This window comes from Arachis hypogaea, chromosome 4 (assembly GCF_003086295.3).
Source record: "Arachis hypogaea cultivar Tifrunner chromosome 4, arahy.Tifrunner.gnm2.J5K5, whole genome shotgun sequence".
NCBI classification, from domain to species: Eukaryota; Viridiplantae; Streptophyta; class Magnoliopsida; order Fabales; family Fabaceae; genus Arachis; species Arachis hypogaea.
The window spans coordinates 127,368,510-127,391,243 of NC_092039.1; the positions used below are offsets into that span (position 1 = coordinate 127,368,510).

The 22,734-nt window shown below is 36.2% G+C and overlaps 3 protein-coding genes across 3 annotated transcripts; all 3 read left to right on the top strand.

Annotated features, from left to right (window-relative positions):
- The first annotated feature begins 390 nt into the window (after nucleotides 1-390).
- On the top strand, nucleotides 391-4,043 carry LOC112744863 (heat shock 70 kDa protein 4-like). The gene is made up of 2 exons (XM_072234128.1): nucleotides 391-869; nucleotides 2,274-4,043. The coding sequence occupies exons 1-2, from the start codon at nucleotides 650-652 to the stop codon at nucleotides 3,953-3,955; spliced, it is 1,902 nt and encodes a 633-aa protein (XP_072090229.1). The 5' UTR covers nucleotides 391-649; the 3' UTR covers nucleotides 3,956-4,043.
- Nucleotides 4,044-6,514: 2,471 nt separating this feature from the next.
- On the top strand, nucleotides 6,515-10,758 carry LOC140184004 (uncharacterized). The gene is made up of 2 exons (XM_072234130.1): nucleotides 6,515-7,009; nucleotides 9,542-10,758. Exons 1-2 carry the CDS (start codon nucleotides 6,790-6,792, stop codon nucleotides 10,414-10,416), a joined length of 1,095 nt encoding a protein of 364 aa, XP_072090231.1. The 5' UTR covers nucleotides 6,515-6,789; the 3' UTR covers nucleotides 10,417-10,758.
- A 5,274-nt stretch (nucleotides 10,759-16,032) lies between these two features.
- LOC112744868 (heat shock 70 kDa protein 18-like) lies at nucleotides 16,033-22,012 on the top strand. Its single transcript, XM_072234129.1, has 2 exons — nucleotides 16,033-18,814; nucleotides 20,108-22,012. Exons 1-2 carry the CDS (start codon nucleotides 18,598-18,600, stop codon nucleotides 21,883-21,885), a joined length of 1,995 nt encoding a protein of 664 aa, XP_072090230.1. The 5' UTR covers nucleotides 16,033-18,597; the 3' UTR covers nucleotides 21,886-22,012.
- Nucleotides 22,013-22,734: the final 722 nt, after the last annotated feature.

A 22,734-nucleotide genomic window follows, 5' to 3' on the forward strand; every position in this document is an offset into this window, starting at 1 on the left:
CTTAATAACAAAATCATAAAATCTATAACCAAATTCATCTATGCCATAACCAATAAAAATATATTACCTAGTCTTTACATCAAGTTTAGATCTCTCATCTTTAGAAATATGAACAAAAATTTTACATCCAAAACATATGCATTTATGAACCCTACGTATACGTACCTCTTATTTTGTGGGAAGAAAAAAAAATAAAAAACACTACGCTCCAAACATTCCTGTCCTTCCTCCTTTGCAGCAACTGACTGTGTTGAATTGTCAACATTTTTTTTTCTTCGTTCTTCTTCTTGTATTGAATTGTCAACATTTTATTATTATTATTATTATTATTATTATTATTATTATTATTATTATTATTATTAAAACTACATGTTAAATATAATAAGCTTTAAATTTCAATTTTGAGAATCTCATTTCTGTTATTGCAATTGCTCCAAGTGGTCTAAGTGTAACATTTTTTTCATTTAAGTATATTATTCCAAACACATAAATATTTATTTCTTTAAGGGTAGTCTTTTTTTTTTTTTTTGGGAAGTCAACCTATAAAGTCTTCTATATTTTCTATATATACATACATAAGCATCTATATATCTTATCTCATAACTTGGCTAATTCTGATTCAAGTCATATTTCGCTGAAAGAAGAGAGAATGGGAGAAGGAAAACCAGCATCATCAGTAGCCATAGGAATAGACCTGGGAACAACGTATTCGTGTGTTGCAGTGTGGCACCAGAATCGAGCTGAGATCATACCCAACGACCAAGGGAACACAATAACACCTTCTTGTGTTGCATTCACTGATACTCAAAGAATGATTGGAGATGATGCTAAATATCAAATTGCTTCCAACCCTACCAACACCGTCTTTGGTAACTATCTTAACCTACCTATATACTTATTATTACATTTATTTATGTTCATGTCAAAATGTTAATTGTTCTTCATTGCCATAATTTGTTAGTATTTTCAAGCTAATTAAGCTAAGCGTGCAGCTTACCAATTTGTTATTGTTACTTCTCGGTCGTTGAGGGATAGAAAACGTGTTATAATTATTATTAGTTTTTATTTTTTCGTATCATTTCAATAAGTTTTACTCTCTTCATTTTCTAATAAAAATCCTACTTGCCTTTCTTTTAATTTTGAAATATATATATATATATATATTTGCCCATTTACTGGATCTAAAAAATATTAGTTCGTTTTTTCTAAAACATTTATCTCCAATAATGATGTAATTTTAAGAAAAATAATTAAAAAGTATAGTATTAATTATATATATTAATCGAAGTTTATTTTTCCACAAAAGTAATTTTCATTTATTCACATAATTTTTTATAGGATAAAGTATACTTTTTTGTCTCTAAAGTTTGACAAAAATTTTAAAATATTCTTAAATTTTATTTTGTTTTAATTTTATTCAAGAATTTTTTATTTGCATTAAATATACCCTAGCGATTAATTTTTCAAAAAATTTAAGACTAATTCAACAACAATTTCATAAGAACAACCTCAACACAAGAAAATCAAGCATAATTTTTAAATATTATTGTTAAATTGGTCTTAAATTTTTTAAAAATTTAGCCGTTAATAATATATTTGATGCAAATAAAAATTTTTTAGAATAAAATTAAAATAAAATAAAACTTAGAATAATCTTAAATTTTTTGACAGATTTTAGAAATAAAAAATATATTTTATTCATCCTTCTTGTATTATAAAAAATTCAAGATACCTTTTGTTTTCTTTTGGTAGTAAAAAATTTATTGTGAAATATAATGATAGATCCACACAAATAGTAAGTTTAGAACTAAAGACATGATATTTAGATAGTGCAAGCATTATATATTTAGATAGTGCAAGCATTATAATATAAATTTAATTTTGATTTACTGTTTATTGTAAATCAATTTTATATGTGTATTTAATTATATAATATCAATTATATCACGTTAGTAAAAGTATTATCTTTTATATTAATTATATAATTTTTTTAAAAATATATATAATTAGATAACTGTACTATATTAAAATTAAGCTTTTATAATATATAATAATAAATAAACTCTTACAGTCTATTTTTTAAATCAAAATACTACTAAGTATAAAAAATCGATTATTATGCATTTATATATAAATAGATATATTATTTAACTTATTTTAAAATATATTTTATTTTTTAATATTTAAATAAATGACTCGTTTGGTGACTGATTTTTTTAACGCATAATATATTTGGAGTTTGTTTTAATTTTGTTTTCATTTTTATCTTACAGACTCAAAGAGGTTAATTGGTAGGAAGTTTAGTGACCCTCATGTCCAGAATGACATGAAATTCTGGCCATTCCTAGTTACCGATGTTGATGACATTCCAATGATTGTTGTTGAGCACAAATGTGAGAAAAAGTTTTTCACTGCTGAGGAAATCACATCAATGATCTTAGCAAAGATGCGCCAAATTGCAGAAAAATTTCTTGAAACACAAGTAAAAAATGCGGTTATTACAGTTCCGGCTTATTTCAATGACTCTCAACGCCAAGCTACCAAAGATGCTGGCCACATCGCCGGCCTCAATGTAATGAGTATACTCAACGAGCCAAGTGCCGCAGCCATCGCTTACGGCCTCAACACAGGAAATTATTTTAATCATTTTTATGGAATCAGAACTGTCTTCGTCTTTGATCTTGGCGGTAGTACGTTGGATCTTACTCTTCTCACAATTGACAACAAAGGAAACATAACCGTCAAGATCCATGGCGGAGACACGCATCTCGGTGGACAGGATTTTGATGCTGCAATGGTTGAATTCGTTGCGAGTGAGTTTCAGAGAAAGAAATGGCTTGATCTTAGAGGAAACAAAAGAGCCATATGCAGGTTGAAGGTTGCTTGCGAGAGAGCCAAGAGGAATCTCTCTTCAACAACTCAAGCCTCCATTGAGGTAGAATCGCTGCATCAGGGAATCGATTTCTATACCACAATCACTCGCGCTAAGTTTGAGGAAATCAACAAGAATCTTTTTGAGAGATGCATGGAGCTTGTGCATGAGTGTTTCGCGGATAGTAACACGGCGAAACAGAGCGTTGATGAGGTTGTGCTTGTTGGTGGCTCGACTAGGATTCCGAAATTGGAGCAGCAGTTGAAGGACTTCTTCGACGGGAAGGATCTTTGCAAGAAGTACATCAATGCGGACGAGGCGGTTGCATATGGTGCTGCAATCCATGCTTCAAAACTGAGTGGTCACAAAAATGAAAAGATTCCAAGGAGCACCGTGATTCCTACAAAGAAGCAAGATCTGTTTGCAACAACCTTCGACAACCAAAGAAGAGTAACGTTTCACATCTACGACGGCGAAAGCAAAATTGCAAGCAACAACAACTTGCTGGGAAGTTTCGATCTGGAAGTTCCTCCGGCACCTCGTGGCGTGGCGAAGATTAATGTGTGCTTTGAAATAGATTCTAACGGTATCTTACATGTATCGGCGGAGGAAATAGCACGGGGAGCGACGAAGAAGGTCTCCGTAGCTACGGAAGAAGTTGAGAGGAGGGTGAAAGATGCTGAGAAGTACAAGGCTGAAGTTGAAGAGCACAGGCAGAAGGTTGAAGCAAGGAATGCTTTGCAGAATCTTGCTTACAATATGAGGAATTTGATAGAAGATGAAGCCATTGCTTCAGAGCTATCTGCAGAAGACAAGAAAAAGATTAACAAAGCTATTGATTATACATTGAAATGGATTGATGAGAGTGATTTTGCAACGGTGGATGAGTTTAAGAAGGAAGAGGAAGGTCTTTTAAGTGTGTTTGGTCCAATTATTTCGAAGATGATTGAAGATCTTGATGCTCGTGGTAGTGAAAGGAGAAGAAAAAGGTTGAAGAAAAAGCTTGAGGTAGCAGCCCGCATTTTCAAAGGGGTGTTTGAAGTGTTTTCTACTGTGAGTGATGTTCTTCAGATGTTCAACTAATAACAAGCATGTGATGAAATCAGTCATCATAAAATTTTATGTATTTCTCTAAATAGTTTTGGAAATCTTAAAGCTTGTTTGGAAATTATTTGGATGTGTAAATTTTTTTTATTTTTTATTTTAAATAGAATTCATTTTTATTTGAGATTTAATTTATGATTTAGAATAATTTTAACATATTAATAAAAAAGAATTTAATTCTTTAGTTTGAAATAAGTCATCGGTTTTACTAGGTAAATAATGATTTTTGTAAATAATGTGAATAATAGACTCTAAAATTAATCTAATAAAGTATAAAAATATTTCATTCCCAACTTACCTCATAAATTCTAATATTAAGATAACTATCACACCTAGTGAATTTAATATCCAGCCATGATTAATTATGTATGAGTAAATCGAATTAAAAGAAATAATCATCCAATTAAGAATAATAAACATAATCATCTGTATACCTATTGAATTGAACATTCTACATATCTATTATTTACATTGTTTAGTATTCTCATTATCTCTCTATCTTTTTTCATAATTCTTATATGGGTTAAATTTTTTTTTTTTTTGGGTATAATTTTGTCCTTAATAAAAAGAAGAAAAAGAATTAAATAGGTGTTAGACAAAATTGAAAAATTTGGAATAATCAATTATAAATAAGAATATTTTTTATATTTAACATATTAAATTTGTTTAGTGTGATAATTAATTTTAAAATTAGATTTTTTTTTTGGTCTAATTTGTAAATGGGAGAAAAGTAAGAATTTAAATTCTTAACGGAATTAAAACCAATTCTTTTTATTTGTTTTAAAATAAAAAAATTTCTAATTCTTAAATAAATTTTAATTCATAGATTTTCAAACAAACTTATAGGACGAGAACTGAGAAGCTCCTAGTTTTTCTTTTGTTATGTCTTACTTCTTTTGGGGTCTTTAAACGTCGTTTATCGGGAGAAAAAAAAAAAAAACTCAAATAAAGATCTATTTTCCTGTTACTAGAACTCCAGAAGTATTTATCGTGAACTCAAATGGATCGCTATTCAAAATTTCAGGAATTTTTTTTATTATTTTTAACATTTTGTTGTGGATTAATAAAAACAGTAAAAATAATAAAAATACATTATTATTTGTATACTAGCTAAAATCAATATTTTATATTTTTATAAATATATATTAATCCAAATCAATTACATATTAAATCCTTCATGCGTGTCTAATCCACTCAACTCAACAATTAAAATTATTTTACATTATTAGTATATTAAAATTAAATTTAATAATTTATGAAATAAAGTTTTTATTACTTAATGCTTAAGATTAAATTTTTTTATTAAAATCATAATAACCTTTGAAATAATTGCTTGTATATATACTTTATAGAAAAAGTCTAGTAAATTCTGGCCAGCATGTAACCAGCAAGAAAAAGTGAGTCATTAGATGAAATCTCACACTAATCTCACACCATTAAAATCATCATTGATAACTATTTGATGGCTATAAATCACAAAAGTTGCTGGCCCCTAACATTCCTCTACTTTGTAAGGTAATTTTAAATTATTTTTTCAGCTTAAAAAATATTATAGTTATAATTTATTTTGTGATTTTTTTTCCAAATAGAATTTTATAATACTTTACTCCAATTAAACATTAAGGACACAAATAGGACTTACTTCAAACGTTAGAGACAAAAAAATACTTTACTCTAATTTCAAAAATAATGAATGAATAAATTGAATTTTTTGTGTATTTCATTGGAAATTTTACTTTTTAGCAACTCAACACTTGTTAATTGAATTATTAGCTGAATACTATTGATTTTGTGGTATTATTATTGTTTATTATTTTGTTTTGTACGTCTATCTTTGTTAATAATAATTCTTTTATAACACCACTTGTACGAAATGCAGACATTATTTCAAGTTCAACTCTCTCTATAATTGCAAGCTCTTGGAGAAGGAACAAATAATACTGTTTCCTCAATTATATATTTTTTTCATACATGTAGACTATTTTGTTTTTAGTTATTATTAGTGTTATTTTAACCACAACTAACACAGTACAGTTGCATTATTAATTAACTTGATGATATTTTAGTTTACTAAGGTCACATGCAATGAAGGCAAACAATAATGTTGCCATCTTGGTAAACTCAACGGTACGTAGCGTAGAGAAAACAATGAACCCCACCTAGCACCCGCTAAAATTGAAAGTGTCAGTCTTTTTCTCTTTCAAAACGGTGATGGTAGACGATGAAGTTAGTTTAATTTGATATCTAAATTTAATTAAAGAAAAAAAAATTAAGATTTGATTAAATTTTAAGTATATATTACGGTGTTTATATATAATTGTCTAATTTATTAAAAAGATATAAAAATTAATATTTAATCTAAAAATATAAAAATATATTTTTTAAAATATTTAAAACTTAACATAAAAGACAAGTTGGACACTAAATTTATAAACACAAAAAAATTTGTCTAAATTTTATTATAAAAATAATTTGTTCATCTATTTTTTTTGAAAGTCAACCTATAAAGTCTTCTGTATTTCTTTGGCTGCAATTAGTCCAAGTGATTGTAGTGTAATATTTTTCATTTCAATAAAAAATATTTTTAAAAAACAAATCTACTTACTTGTTAAGTATATTCCAAAATCCAAACACAAATATTTATTTCTATAATAACAGTGAGGGTAGTCTTTTTTTTTTTTTTCTTTTGGGAAATCAACCTATAAGTCTTCTGTATTTGACTATTTTCTATATATACATATACATAAACATCTATCTTATCTTGTAACTTGGCTGATTCTGATTCAAGTCATATTTCACTGAAAGAAGAGAGAATGGGAGATGGAAAAGCATCGTCATCAGTAGCCATAGGAATAGATCTGGGAACAACGTACTCGTGTGTTGCAGTATGGCGCAATGATCGAGTGGAGATCATAACCAACGACCAAGGGAACAGAATAACACCTTCTTGTGTTGCATTCAATGATACTCAAAGAATGATTGGAGATGCTGCTAAGAATCAAATTGCTGCCAACCCTACCAACACTGTCTTTGGTAACTATATTTCTCAACCTACCTACTTATTATTAACATTTAATTTACTACTTATATTATGTATGTTAATTTTTTGGTGTCTATAGAACTTGTGCTTAATTTTCTTAAAAATAGAGATGGAATAAAGTGAGACTTATCCTTTTATTTTTGAATTTTATGAATAAAATTTAAGCAACATAGAAGACACCAAATATGTTAGGATGGATTTTATTTCATATCTTTTTAATAACTTTATTTTCTATTTAAAAAAAGTTTCCTATTTGCATTTCTTTTAATTTTGAATTATTTGTTCCATTTATTGTATTTTAAAAATATTAATCTCTTGTTTTGAAAAAAAATCTCCAATAATGATACAGGTTTAAGAAAAATAAAAAAGTTAGGGGGTTAACTATATTATTAATCGAACTTTATTTTTCTATAAAATTAATTTTGTTTATTCACATAGCGTTTTATTGTATCAAGCATTCAAGATAGTTTTTTTGTTTCTTTGGTGGTTGTCCTTTGTAATTTCTTTTAGAAGTTTATTGTGAAACATACACAGCAGATCCAAACAATAGCAAGTTTAGAACTGGAAGAAGACATGATTCAGATAACATGTATGTTACGATGGGTAACCGGAGATTGATGGGTTAGATGGCGTTGGTTGGCCCAAATGTATGAAGTAGGAGGCTTTCAAGTAGGTCTGCAACTCGGGGGCCTCCGTCCAACTTGTGCTCGTGAAAGAATGGGGGGTGGTACCTGCAAAGACACTCCGATGCCTAAGTCAGCAAAGGATTAAGCAGGTTTAGAATGTATTGGAACCTAGAGATACTTGAGGGGTGTCAGTGTATTTATAGTGGTGAACCAATAACCACCGTTGGAGTAGTGCCACCTTTTTAGGGTGTTAACCATCCCTTTATCTTAGGGAGGTTAAGATATGGCTCTTGGAAGTGGTTAGAGAGATTCTTGGGGCAGTTACTCATTTGAACGAGCGTTTATCTGCCAGCTAGCCCTCGTACCCGACTTCTTTAGAGCAAGTCGTGGTGCGTACCGACCTCATAAGACGAAGGTTGGTATTGGGTGAGGCTCAATTCTTGGGATTAGGCCTTTTGTTTGGACCTGGACCTTTACTATTGGGCCATGGTATGAACAGTGCCCATACTCGAGCCCAATTTTCTTTCCAAGATTTGGGTTCGAGTATTCTACTCGGGATCGTAGCCGACTTGTTGGAGGACCGACGTGATGGTCTGAAACCGACGTGACTTTCCGTGTCCTTTTGGTTCTGACAGTTATGTCTAATCAAGCGTCGTGTCCGTTAGGGATGTGCGTAGGGATTGACGGTCTTGGTAACGGTGCATTCTCATTAATGACTGCCCCATTTTTACCATTATGCCCCTAGCATGTTTATAAATACTTTCCCTCTCTTTCATTTTTTCGTTTCTGCGATTTTTCAAATTTCTTCTTCATTCATTCGTGCTGCACTCTTGTGTTTCGAAGACTTTTACTTCCTCCAACCCTTATTTTCAGATAAAGGTTAGTTTTTTCCCTTTCTGTAACATGCTTTTCTATTTGCATGCCTTTATTTTGTAGATAGATAGGTTGGTTTGTAGACTTTAGTTCCGTATTCCCTCCCTTTAGAGACCGTGTTTTTGATTTTCCTTTTCTTTTTCTTTGTAGGTTTTTGTCATCCTTTTTAGGAAAAGAAATGGCTTCCGTAGATGTTCTTTCTCAGTGGGTTGATGTCACGGTCCTAGGGGAGGAACCCTTGGTCGATACTGAGTTTATCACCCACCTTCGTACTCGCCACAGAATTTGTACTTCTGAGGAGGACGAGCCAAAGTATGAGTTGATAGTCCCGGGTCCAGAAGACCGGGTTTGTTTTGGGAGGGCCAATGAGGCGGCCCCTCATTTTTTCTTTATGTATGAGTGTATGATCACCCGTTTGGGTATTTTTCTTCCTTTTTCAGATTTCGAGATGTCTGTTTTGCATCACTATCGAGTTGCCCCTACTCAGCTTCACCCCAACTCTTGGGGTTTTTTGAAAATTTATCAATTTATTAGCCAGGCTTTGGAGTTCCCGACCACTTTGAAGATTTTTTTCTATTTTTTTCATATGACCAAACCCTTTAGTGGGCTAAACAATAAGCAACAGTGGGTGTCTTTCCGAGCCATACAAGGTCGGAGAGTTTTTACCCTTTTTGATGAATCTTTCCATGACTTCAAAAATTATTTTTTCAAAGTGCAAGCTGTAGAGGGTCACCACCCCTTTTTTCTGGATGATAATTTTTCTCCCCGCTTTCCTTTATACTGGCTGGAGGCCTCCCCCTGCGAGAAATATGGTCTGGACGACCTGGATGAAGTAGAAGCAGCCATTGTGGGGTTCCTCCGAGAAGTGTGGGGGAGGGCCCCATATTTGGACACTAAAAAGTTTTTTCAGGGGTCTCTGACCTTTGTCCAGGCACAGCTAGGTAGCTTTCATTTGTTTGTTAGGTTTCCGACTTGTCTGACTGACTTTTCCGACTTGGCTTAATCTATTATCTATTGTTTTTTCAGAGATGTCGAAGACAAATGCTCAAGAGTCTTATCAGAGAGTCCAGGAGGCCAGAGCAAGGTCTCGCGCCGGGACTGGTAGTGCCAAGGCGATTATCTCTCCTCCTCCTCCTCCTCGGAACGTTGGGACTCCTTCCCAGCCCATTGTGATTTCTTCTTCGATTTCCTCTCAGCCGCCCCCCTCCGCCCGACCTTTTCCTGAGCCAGAGAAGAAGAAGCGCAAGACCTTAGAGTCTGGCTCTTCCGAGGCTAAGGCGGATGTTCTTGCATTCGTCCGAAAGAACATCTACCCCCATGCTCGCATAAGCATGGATGATGTTTCTGTTCGAAACCACCTTACCACTCTGGTTAAGGAGAGTCTCAAGGCGGCGGGGGTTTGTGGCAAACTCTTGGATATTTTTGAGAAGGCTCCACTCAGTTCTTTGGGAATGACCTCGAGGGTCGAAGAGCTGGAAGGGAGGCTTCTTATGTTTCAAGAGCATGAGAGGGAGTTGAATGAGGAAGTCGCCAAGTTGAAGGAGGAGAGAGATAACCTCCGGGAAAAGGAGAGGAAGTTGCAAGCCCAATGCAACATGGAGGTGGGCTTGAGGAAAACAGCGCAGGCCAGCTATCAAAGTTTATTTGAAGATCTTGTGTCTGTGAAGAATGATCTGTTGAATTCTCGGAAGGCCTATACCGAGTTGGAGGACTCTATTGCTGATGGCGCCGAGGAGGCTTGGAGGATTTTTAAGGAGCAGGTCGGAGTCATTGCTCCTGACTTGGACCTTTCTCCTTTAGATCCGGACAAAGTCGTCATTGATGGTGCTATTGTGGATCCTCCTGCCCCCCGTAATCCTTTCCGAGTCAGAATTGAAGACTCGGGGGCAGAGGATCATTGAGTCCCCTCCTCGCCCTAAGGGCGCTCCGAGCTCTTCTACCGTTCCTCCGACTTCCTCTTCATCTCCTATGGATGCCTCTCTTCCCGGTCCTGGTGGCGCTCTTCCTGACTCTGGTGGTGGTGATCCGTCTACTCCTCTGCAAAAATAACTTTATATGGCTATATGGGGGCCCGGCCTGTGGGTCCCCCTTTTTTAAACTTTTTATATCTGTTTGTTGGTGGTGACGTTTGTTGAACAATTTCTTTTGGCCTTTTAAGGCCGTGAACAAAACATTTAAAAATACCCTTTTTTAATAAGGGTTTAACAAAATAAATACCCTTTTTTGGATAAGGGTTTAAGTTACCTTATGCGTGCATGCTTTTCTGATTTTGATTTTTCGAAGTCCCCTTGATCTTTTTCTGAAAACCTTTCCTTTGGCTTGTCTGTTTTTTGAGCCTTTTTGTTTTAAGGACTTTAGGACAGCCTTTAAGCTTTTTTCTGGGTTTTTTCGATCTCTTTTTTGTTATTCCTTATACTCAACTTTGTTTTATTGAGTTCTTATGACTTAGGTTATTTTTGCGATGCGTTTTTCTTCTACTCGGTTCTTCATTCCGATTTACGGGTCGAAGTGTTTCCGAGCTTCTCTACTCGGGTTTTCATTTCGACTTATGAGTCGGATTGTTTCCGAGTTTCTTACGATCAACTTATATAACCTCTTTACACCGACTTGTACTTTGTCGTTTTATCCTGACGACCATCTAGGTCGGTTCATGGGATTTTCACGTTTTGTCGAGCTTAAGTCGGCGCGTTTCGTAGAAAGAAAGAGAAAACAAGAAGGAATTTATAAGAGATATTTGTAAAATGAAAAAAGATCTTTATTTATTGGGGTGGTACCTTCTTGCTACTAAGGGTTTTTAATAGCCTATTTTCCCTTAGCCTCTACTATGATGCCTCGTTAAAAACCCTTCTCCAGAAAAAACCCTTTGATTTTGGGAAAAAATCATGAAGTTGGGAAAAGAGTACATCAGGGAGTAGAGTTCGCTTTTAACTGTAGTACCTTTTCATATTACAAGCATGCCACGACCTCGGTAATTCGGTGCCGTTCATGTCGGTCACTTTATAATAACCTTTTCCTAAGACCTCATTGACTTTGTATGGTCCCTTCAATTAGCAGCGAGTTTTTCTTCCCCTGACTTGTTGACTCCAATGTCGTTTCTGGTCAAGACCAAGTCATTCGGGGCAAATGTTCTTCGAATGACTTTTTTGTTGTACCTTGTAGTCATCCTTTGTTTCAACGCTGCTTCTCTTATCTGGGCTTGTTCTCGTACTTCGGGAAGTAGGTCGAGCTCTTCTTTGTGCCCCTGTATGTTCCCGATCTCGTCGTGGAGAATTACCCTTGGGCTTTGTTCGTTGATTTCTATTGGTATCATTGCTTCTACGCCATAGACTAGTCGGAAGGGCGTTTCTCCAGTGGCGGATTGGGGCGTTGTCCTGTAAGCCCATAGCACTTGTGGGAGCTCTTCAGCCCAGACTCCTTTTGCCTCTTGTAATCTTTTCTTTAGCCCTGCCAGTATGACTTTGTTGGCTGCCTCGGCTTGCCCATTAGCTTGCGGGTGCTCCACCGAGGTGAACTGGTGTTTTATTTTCATACTGGCTACTAGACTTCTGAAGGTAGAATCGGTGAATTGGGTTCCATTGTCTGTAGTAATGGAATAAGGTATCCCATATCTTGTGATGATATTTTTGTAGAGGAACCTCCGACTTCTTTGAGCAGTGATGGTGGCCAATGGTTCTGCTTCTATCCACTTTGTGAAGTAATCTATTCCCACGATTAGGTATTTGACTTGTCCTGGCGCTTGGGGAAAAGGACCTAACAAATCCATTCCCCATTTTGCAAAGGGCCATGGAGAAGTGATACTGATGAGCTCCTCTGGGGGAGCCACGTGGAAATTTGCATGCATCTGACATGGTTGGCACTTTTTCACAAATTCTGTGGCATCTTTCTGCAAGGTCGGCCAGTAGAATCCAGCTCGGATTACTTTCCTGACTAGTGACCTTGCTCCGAGATGATTTCCGCAGATTCCACTGTGGATTTCCTCTAACACCTCGGTGGTTCTTGAGGTCGGTACGCACTTTAACAATGGTGTTGATATCCCCCTTCTGTAGAGAATATTTCTCACCAAAGTGTAATGTTGTGCTTCCCTCCGGATTTTCCTGGCCTCTTTTTCCTCTTTTGGAAGGATGTCAAATTTCATGTATTCGACCAAGGGGTTCATCCATCCGAGGTTTAAACCGACTACCTCAAGGACTTCTTGTTTGTCTTCTATTTTTACCACTGAGGGTTCCTGGAGGGTTTCTTGGATCAGGCTTCTGTTGTTTCCTCCTGGCTTGGTACTTGCTAGCTTGGATAGGGCGTCCGCTCTGCTGTTTAGATCCCGAGTTATGTGTTTAATCTCGATTTCTGCAAAGCGCCCAAGGTGCTCCAGAGTTTTCTCCAAGTACCTCTTCATATTTGGGTCCTTTGCCTGATACTCTCCGCTTATCTGAGAGGTCACCACTTGTGATTCGCTGTATATCATCACCTTTGTGGCACCGACTTCTTCTGCCAGCTTCAATCCAGTAATCAAGGCTTCATACTTTGCCTGATTATTTAAAGCTGGGAATTCAAATTTTAGGGAAACCTCTATCTGGGTTCCTCTTTCATCTACCAATATTATGCCTACACCGCTTCCTGTTTTGTTGGAGGATCCATCTACATAGAGTTTCCATGTAGTTGGTTTTTTCTCCTGATCCCCTGCGTATTCTGCAACGAAGTCGGCGAGGCATTGGGCTTTAATCGCCGTCCGAGTTTCATATCTTAAGTTGAACTCGGAGAGCTCTATTGCCCATTGAACCATTCTCCCTGCAACATCCGTCTTTTGGAGGATTTGCTTCATGGGTTGGTTCGTACGGACTCTTATTGTGTGAGCTTGAAAGTAAGGCCGTAGCCTTCGTGAGGCTACTACTAAGGAGTAGGCAAACTTCTCTAGTTTGTGGTACCTTAGCTCAGGGCCTTGTAGAACTTTACTGATGAAATATACTGGATGTTGTCCGACCTCGTCTTCTCTTATCAGGGCTGATGAGACAGCCTTGTTTGCTACAGATAAGTATAGGACGAGGTCTTTTCCGGCTACGGGTCGGGTCAGAATAGGAGGTTGGCTTAAGAATTTTTTGAATTCCTGGAACGCCTCCTCGCATTCAGGGGTCCATTCAAACTGACGTCCCTTTCTCAATAAGGAGAACAGTGGAAGGGATTTTAGTGCTGATCCTGCCAAAAATCTGGAGAGGGCTGCAAGTCGGCCATTCAGCTGCTGAACCTCTCTCAAACAAGTCGGGCTTTTCATTTCCAGGATAGCTCTACACTTATTGGGATTGGCTTCGATCCCTCTTTGTGTTAGCATAAACCCTAGAAATTTCCCTGCTTCCACTACGAAGGCGCACTTTGCGGGATTTAGTCTCATCCCGTGCATCCTTATGGTGTCAAAGACTTGTGAAAGGTCTGACAAGAGGTCGACTTCCTTCTTGGTCTTTACCAACATGTCGTCGACGTATACTTCCATTAGGCTCCCAAGGTGAGAGGCGAACACCTTATTCATCAACCTTTGATATGTGGCCCCTGCATTTTTCAATCCAAATGGCATGACCACGTAGCAGAAATTAGCTCTGGGTGTGATGAATGATGTCTTCTCCTGGTCTGGCTCATACATTGGGATTTGATTATATCCCGAGTAGGCGTCCATGAATGATAAGTATTGATACCCCGAGCTGGAGTCCACTAGGGTATCAATACTTGGCAGTGGATAAGGGTCCTTGGGACATGCCTTATTCAAGTCGGTATAGTCGACACACATTCTCCATTTGCCATTTTGTTTTTTGACTAGCACTACATTGGCTAGCCATGTTGGGTACTTGACTTCTCTGATGAAGCCAGCTTCCAGGAGCGCCTGTACTTGCTCTTCTACTATTAGGGCTCGTTCTGGGCCGAGCTTGCGTCTTCTTTGTTGTATAGGTCGGGATCCCGGATAAACCGAGAGTTTGTGGGACATGAGCTCGGGGTCTATCCCAGGCATGTCGGAGGCCTTCCAGGCGAAGAGATCGGAGTTATCTCTTAGGAGCTTAGTTAACCCTTGTTTTAGGGTTTCCCCTAGGTTGGCTCCTATATGAGTATTTTTCCTTCCTCTTTGCCGACCTGTATCTCCTCGGTTTTTCCTCCCGGTTGTGGTCGCAGCTCTTCTCTGGCTCTTGCACCACCGAGCTCTATTGTGTGAACTTCTCTGCCCTTTCCTCTCAGATTTAGGCTTTCATTGTAGCATTTCCTTTCCAACTTTTGATATCCCCTTATTGTTGCTATCCCCGCTGAAGTCGGAAATTTCATGCAAAGGTGGGGTGTGGATACCACTGCTCCGAGTCGATTAAGAGTAGCTCTGCCGATTAAAGCGTTATATGCTGACCCCACATCGATGACTATGAAGTCTATACTCAGAGTCTTTGATTTTTTCCCCTTTCCAAAAGTGGTGTGGAGGGGTAAAAATCCCAGTAGTTTTATTGGCGTGTCCCCTAATCCGTATAAGGTGTCGGGGTAGGCTCTTAATTCTTTCTCATCCAACCCTAGTTTGTCAAAAGCGGGCTTAAAAAGGATGTCCGCTGAGCTTCCTTGGTCTACTAGGGTTCTGTGGAGATGGGCATTTGCCAGGATCATAGTTATTACTACTGGATCATCATGTCCAGGGATTATTCCTTGCCCATCTTCTTTTGTGAATGAAATGGTAGGGAGGTCGGATGACTCCTCTCCGACCTGGTAGACTCTTTTGAGATGTCTTTTGCGAGAGGATTTGGTGAGTCCCCCTCCCACGAACCCCCCTGAGATCATATGGATATGTCTCTCCGGAGTCTGCGGTGGTGGGTCTCTTCTATCCATATCATCTCGCTTTCTCTTTCCATGATTGTCCGACCTTTCTATGAGATACCTGTCAAGCCGACCTTCTCTAGCCAGCTTTTCTATCACATTTTTAAGGTCATAGCAGTCATTTGTGGAGTGACCATATATTTTATGGTACTCACAGTAGTCGCTACGGCTCCCCCCTTTTTTATTTTTAATGGGTCTAGGGGGCGGCAGCCTTTCAGTATTACAAATCTCTCTGTATACATCCACTATAGAAACTTTTAGAGGAGTATAAGAGTGGTATTTTCTTGGCCTCTCGAGACCGAGTTCTTCCTTTTTCTTGGTTTTCCTCTCCCTCTCTTTTGTTGAGGGAGGGTGCCCGGGTCGCCAACTCAGGTCTCTCAGCTTAGCATTTTCCTCCATATTGATGTACTTTTCAGCTCTTTCCTGTACATCACTTAGAGAGACGGGGTGTCTTTTAGATATGGATTGTGAGAAGGGACCTTCTCTAAGTCCATTGACTAACCCCATTATGACTGCCTCTGTGGGCAGGTCTTGAATCTCTAAACATGCTTTGTTGAATCTTTCCATATAGGCTCGTAAGGATTCTCCGACCTCCTGTTTTATTCCCAGGAGGCTCGGTGCATGTTTTACTTTGTCTTTCTGGATAGAGAACCTCATCAAAAACTTCCTTGAGAGGTCTTCGAAACTGGTGACCGACCTCGGGGGGAGGCTGTCGAACCACTTCATCGCCGCTTTCGATAGAGTGATCGGGAAAGCTTTGCATCGCGTAGCGTCGGATGCATCAGCTAGGTACATTCGACTTTTGAAATTGCTTAAATGATGCTTCGGATCCGTGGTTCCGTCATAGAGGTCCATATCGGGGCTTTTGAAGTTCCTCGGAACTTTTGCCCTCATTATGTCCTCGCTGAAAGGATCCTCCCTTCCTAGGGGTGGTTCTTCTTGCTCGTCATGGGAGTTGCGACCTTTGAGGGAGGATTCTAACTTCAAGAGTTTTCTTTCTAACTCTTTTCGTCGTTCCATCTCCTCTCTTAGGTTCTTTTCAGTCTCCCTTTATCGCTCCCGTTCTTGTTCTAACTGTTCCAGGCGACTGTGGACTAATCCCATGAGTTCAGTTGCATGGGACGGTCCCTCTTTCTCTGATTCGCGCCCTTCTGAAGAGTTCACCTTCGGATTTTTTACTCCGGAGGTACCTTCCCTGTGTTGATCATTGGTTCCCTGGTGGAGGGTCAAGTCTGCATCGTTATTACCTGTGTCCAGATTCTCTTGTTTAGAATCTGACTCCACATGACCCTTTTCGGGGGATCTGTCCTCCATCACTGGTTGATCTCTTGGGTCCCCGGCAATGGCGCCAATGTTACGATGGGTAACCGGAGATTGATGTGTTAGATGGTGTTGGTTGGCCCAAACTTATGAAGGAGGAGGCTTTCAAGTGGGTCTGCAACTCGGGGGCCTCCGTCCGACTTGTGCTCGTGAAAGAATAAGGGGTGGTACCTGCAAAGACACTCCGATGCCTAAGTCAGCAAAGGATTAAGCAGGTTTAGAATGTATTGGAACCTAGAGATACCTGAGGGGTGTCAGTGTATTTATAGTGGTGAACCAATAACCACCGTTGGAGTAGTGCCACCTTTTTAGGGTGTTAACCGTCCCTTTATCTTAGGGAGGTTAAGATATGGCTCTTGGAAGTGGTTAGAGAGATTATTGGGGCAGTTACTTATTTGAACGAGCGTTTATCTGCCAGCTAGCCCTCGTACCCGACTTCTTTAGAGCAAGTCGTGGTGCGTACCGACCTTATAAGACGAAGGTTGGTACTGGGTGAGGCTCAATCCTTGGGATTAGGCCTTTTGTTTGGACCTGGGCCTTTACTATTGGGTCAGGGTATGAATAATGTATAAATTTTTAACTATGGTAGGAGTATATTAAAATTAGTTATTTAAATTATTAGTTTTTAGTATAAAATGTCTGTTAAAATATAAAATATATATTAAAAATAAATTAAAAATATATATTTAGATATAAAATACATTATATTTGATTATAGTAATTAATTTTAATATATAAATAATATTTTTGATAAATTTATATATATTATATATAAAAAATATTATGTATGTACACATAAACGATTAACTACTAAGTCTGTTATTATGTATTTATATATTAATACATGTAGTGTTTAATTTATTTTTAAATATATATTTTATATTTTAATTTTATTTTATACAAATAACTAATTTAATTCCTAGTTTTTAGTGTATATGTGACGAATATTAATATTTGAATTAGTGTATTACAGTATTGTGTGTTGACCAAAATGTTAACATGTGTCCAATATTTACTCTGTGCGTTGACTCTCTACTGCAAAATTTACTCACCTGTAATTACACTAAATAATTTTATTTTCAACAAAAATACTAATATTTTTTCATATAAAAAAATTAACCTTAAAATAATATTAATTATAATTAATTTTTATTATATTAGACTAATTTAATTAATAAAAAATTTAGATCCATAACATTATTCTATTATTTATTGAGTGTTAAATGTATTATGATTATTTATTACATATCCCAAGTCCTAAGTCCTAACAAACCTTATTATAAGTCGTTGTAAGAGAAGCAACTAAGCAAGTGGGAACGAGAGAGAAAGCAATATGGAAATTGCAATGAAGCATGCTGCAGGTACATGCATCTATAACCCTACGTACCTCTTATTCTTATTTTGTGGGAAAAAAAAAAAAACAACAACACTACGCTCCAAACATTCCTTGTCCTTCCCCCTTTGCAACTGACTATGTTGAATTGTCAATATTATTATTATTATTATTATTATTATTATTATTATTATTATTATTATTATTTTGGGTGTGTGAAAAATTAGTGTAAGAAACATCAGTAATTTTTTCTAACTTTGAATGATAAATAATCAAATTTCTCTCCAAATGAATATATTGGAAATTAATCTCTTAAACTACATGTTAAATAAAATAAGCTTTAAATTTCATTTTTGAGAATTTCATTTAATTTTTTATTGGAATTGGTCCAAGTGGTCTAAGTGTAATATTTTTTTCATATAAGTATATTATTCCAAACACCTAAATATTTATTTCTTTAAGGGTAGTCTTTCTTTTTTTTTTTTTTTTGGAAGTCAACCTACAAAGTCTTCTGCATTTTCTATATAAACATACATAAGCATCTATCTTATCTTGTAACTTGGCTAATTCTGATTCAATTCATATTTCACCGAAAGAAGAGAGAATGGGAGAAAAAATTGCATCATCAATAGCCATAGGAATAGACCTGGGAACAACGTATTCCTGTGTTGCAGTGTGGCGCCATGATGGAGTGGAGATCATAACCAACGACCAAGGGAACAGAATAACACCTTCTTGTGTTGCATTCAATGATACTCAAAGAATGATTGGAGATGCTGCTAAGAATCAAATTGCTGCCAACCCTACCAACACTGTCTTTGGTAACTATATTTCTCAACCTACCTACTTATTATTAACATTTAAGTTAAAGCATGTTTTTTATCCCGTATGTAATTTTTTTTAAAAAAAATACACCTATCTAACGTTAATTTATTCTATTTTATTTTTAATATCTTTATTCACTCAATTTTATTCATAATATTTTTTATTTGTGTAAAATTATCCTAAAATATTTTTAATTTTGTTCTTAATATTTTAGATAGAGTTAATATCCAACGGTCATTTTAACACAAATCGAAAATACTAAAAACAAAATTGAATAAAATTACACATTAAAAATATTTTTTTAAAATAGTTAACTACTTCTTTGATATTCGAAAGATTCACGATAAAAAAAGACCCTGAGAAAATGTTATTGACAAAACAACCGATGAATGATTTAAAAATGCGACAAAAGCAACTAATAAATATTATATTTTTTTAAGTGTAATTTTTTTCTTCGTATTTAGCAAACATATTATCTATTTAATCTGAATTTTTCTGCCAATATTTAAATAAATATTTAAAAGGTACACAAAAAATTTTAAAACAAAATTTGATCTCTATATTTTTTTTATTTTTGAAAAAAAATCAGTAATCCACAATTAAAAAATAAAAAATTTTACTTGACATAAAATTATAAAATTTTGAGAATGAAAATATTTTATTTTTCTAATGATACTCGCAAAAAAATTGCATCAAACTATGATTTCTAAAGTCATTTTTTAGAATATATATTTAATATCTAGTTCTTGTTATCACATTTTTAAATCTTTCGAAAATTTATTTGTTGTTAATTTATTTTAAAATTATTTTTGTTAACGACGTAAACTTTCAAATACTATTTTAATAATTTTTTTTTTATAAATCACAAATGCTGAACACAAAAAATATATTTACTCTAACTTTTACTTATGTATGTCGTTCGTCATCTTTTCCTCCATGTCAAAATATTAAGTGTGATCTTCATTGACATAATTTGTTAGTATTTTCATGCTAATTAAGCTAAGCATGCAGCTTACCAATTTGTTATTAGAGAGATGTTAAGGCTATCAGGATTTACTTCTTGGTCGTTGAGGCATAGAAAACGTGTTATAATTATTATTATTATTATTAGCGTTTATTTTTTCGTATCATTTCAATGAGTTTTACTCTCTTCATTTTCTAATAAAAATCCTATTTGCCTGCATTAAATATTATTAGTGTACACAAACATGGTTGGATTTAATTGAGTATAAGTTTTGTATTCAACGTTTTGAGCTTGTTTTAATTTTGTTCTCATTTTTTTCTTACAGACTCAAAAAGGTTAATTGGTAGGAAGTTTAGTGAACCCCATGTCCAGAATGATATGAAACTGTGGCCATTTCAAGTTACCAATGTTGATGAAATTCCAATGATTATAGTTGAGCACAAATCTGAGAAAAAATCTTTGACTGCTGAGGAAATCTCATCAATGATCTTAGCAAAGATGCGCGAAATCGCAGAGCAATTTCTTGGAACACAAGTAACGAATGCGGTTATTACAGTTCCGGCTTATTTCAATGACTCTCAGCGCCAAGCTACCAAAGATGCCGGCCAGATCGCCGGCCTTAATGTACTGAGCATACTCAACGAGCCAAGTGCCGCAGCCATTGCTTACGGCCTCGACACTAGAGATTATTCTAATAATTTTCATGGTATCAGAACTGTCTTCGTCTTTGATTTTGGCGGTGGTACGTTGGATCTTACTCTTCTCACAATTGACAACAAAGGAAATATAACCGTCAAGATCCATGGCGGAGACACGCATCTCGGTGGACAGGATTTTGATGCCGCAATGGTTGAATTCGTTGCGAGTGAGTTTCAGAGAAAGAAAAGGCTCGATCTTAGAGGAAACAAAAGAGCCATATGCAGGTTGAAGGTTGCTTGCGAGAGAGCGAAGAGGATTCTCTCTTCAACAACTCAAGCTTCCATTGAGCTGGAATCTCTTCATCAGGGAATCGATTTCTATACCTCAATCACTCGCGCTAAGTTTGAGGAAATCAACAAGAATCTGTTTGAGAGATGCATGGAGCTTGTGAATCAGTGTTTCGCGGATAGTAACACGGCGAAGCAGAGCGTTGATGAGGTTGTGCTGGTAGGTGGATCGACTAGGATTCCGAAACTGGAGCAGCGGTTGAAGGACTTCTTCGACGGGAAGGATCTTTGCAAGAAGTGCATCAATGCGGATGAGGCTGTTGCATATGGCGCTGCAATCCATGCTTCAAAATTGAGCGGTGACAAAAATGAAAAGATTCAAGATCTGAAGCTCTGGGAAGTTACTCCTCTGTCCCTTGGCGTGGAAGTCAGAGGTTCAATAATGAACGTTATAATTCCAAGGAACACCGTGATTCCTACAAAGAAGCAAGATTGGTTTACAACAACCGTCGACAACCAAACAATAGTCACGTTTCATATCTACGAGGGCGAGAGGAAAATTGCAAGCAACAACAACTTGCTGGGAAGTTTCGATCTGGAAGTTCCTCCGGCACCTCGCGGCGCGTCGAACATTAATGTGTGCTTTGAAGTAGATTCCAACGGTATCCTACATGTATCGGCGGAGGAAATAGCAATGGGGTGGACGAAGAAGGTCACCGTAGTGAGCAACAAAGGAAGATTGTCGAGGGAAGAAGTTGAGAGGATGGTGAAAGATGCTGAGAAGTACAAAGCTGAAGATGAAGAATACAGGCAGATGGTTTCAGGAAAGAATAAGTTGGAGGATCTTGCTTACAATATGAGGAATGTGATTGAAGAAGAACCCGTTGCTTCAGAGCTATCTGCAGAAGACAAGGAAAGGATCAACAAAGCTGTTGATTATGCACTGAAATTGGTTGATGAGACTGATTTTATAACGGTGGATGAGCTTGTCAAGGTAGAGAAAGATCTAACTGTCTTTTATACAACTATTTCGAAGATCGTTCAAGATCTTGATGCTCGTGGTAATGAAAGTGAAAGAAAAACCTTGAAGAAAGACAGATTTAAGGTAGGAGCCAGCTTTGTCAATGGGTTGATTTCTTCTGTGTGTTCTGTTATCCAAGTAATACAGAATATGTAAATCGGTTTATCCTAAAATTTTAGGACCGATGAAAAAATAATTTAAAATTATCTTATTTTATTTAGAATTATGTAATTTAGTAATTTAGTAATTCGAGGAATAAAGATCTATTTTCTTGCTGCTACAAGTATTTACCATGGACTCAAATTTTTATTTTATGATTTACATAGAATGATACTTGTAACTTCAATATTTTATGCTTTTATTTTTCATACAACTATTTGTCATAAGCTGGACTTGTTGTTAGTGTTGCAAGTGTGAGGAGTGTTGAAGTTAGTCCCACATCAAAGAAAGCATGGAAGAGTGAGGAGTTTATAAGATGAGAGACCCATTAACTTGACGCCTTAAGGTTTTGAGTTGGATGTGGTGTCTTCTCATCTTATGTTCTCTCGCTTGATTCCTCCCCGAATTCTCCCCGGTTGTCGAGAGCTCCCCACGGTGGCCCCAACACTTGTTCATCATTTATTCCAGCGAGGAACTAGTATAAAGTACAATCATTGAAGTTTAACTTAACACAGCTGGTTTGAAAGTATAATCATTGAATTTTCTTATAATCAAATCAACATAAATCCCTTTAAATATATAACCACTCAGATTTAGGTAGAGAGTTGCAAACACAAATGACATCTGAAATGATGGTTGCACATCAACATGAGCTTAAGAATGTGTCTCCAACCTATCAGCAGATGAATAATATGAATACCAGTTCTTTGTACATTTCTCAATTTTTCTAAGTTCTTCCTCTCTTTCCTTTGCTCCCTCTTCTATTTGATGTCCATAGCAAAAATTTCTAGTACATGTTCCCATGACTTCACGCAAGGAGTAGTAACTTCATTCTATAAATAATTT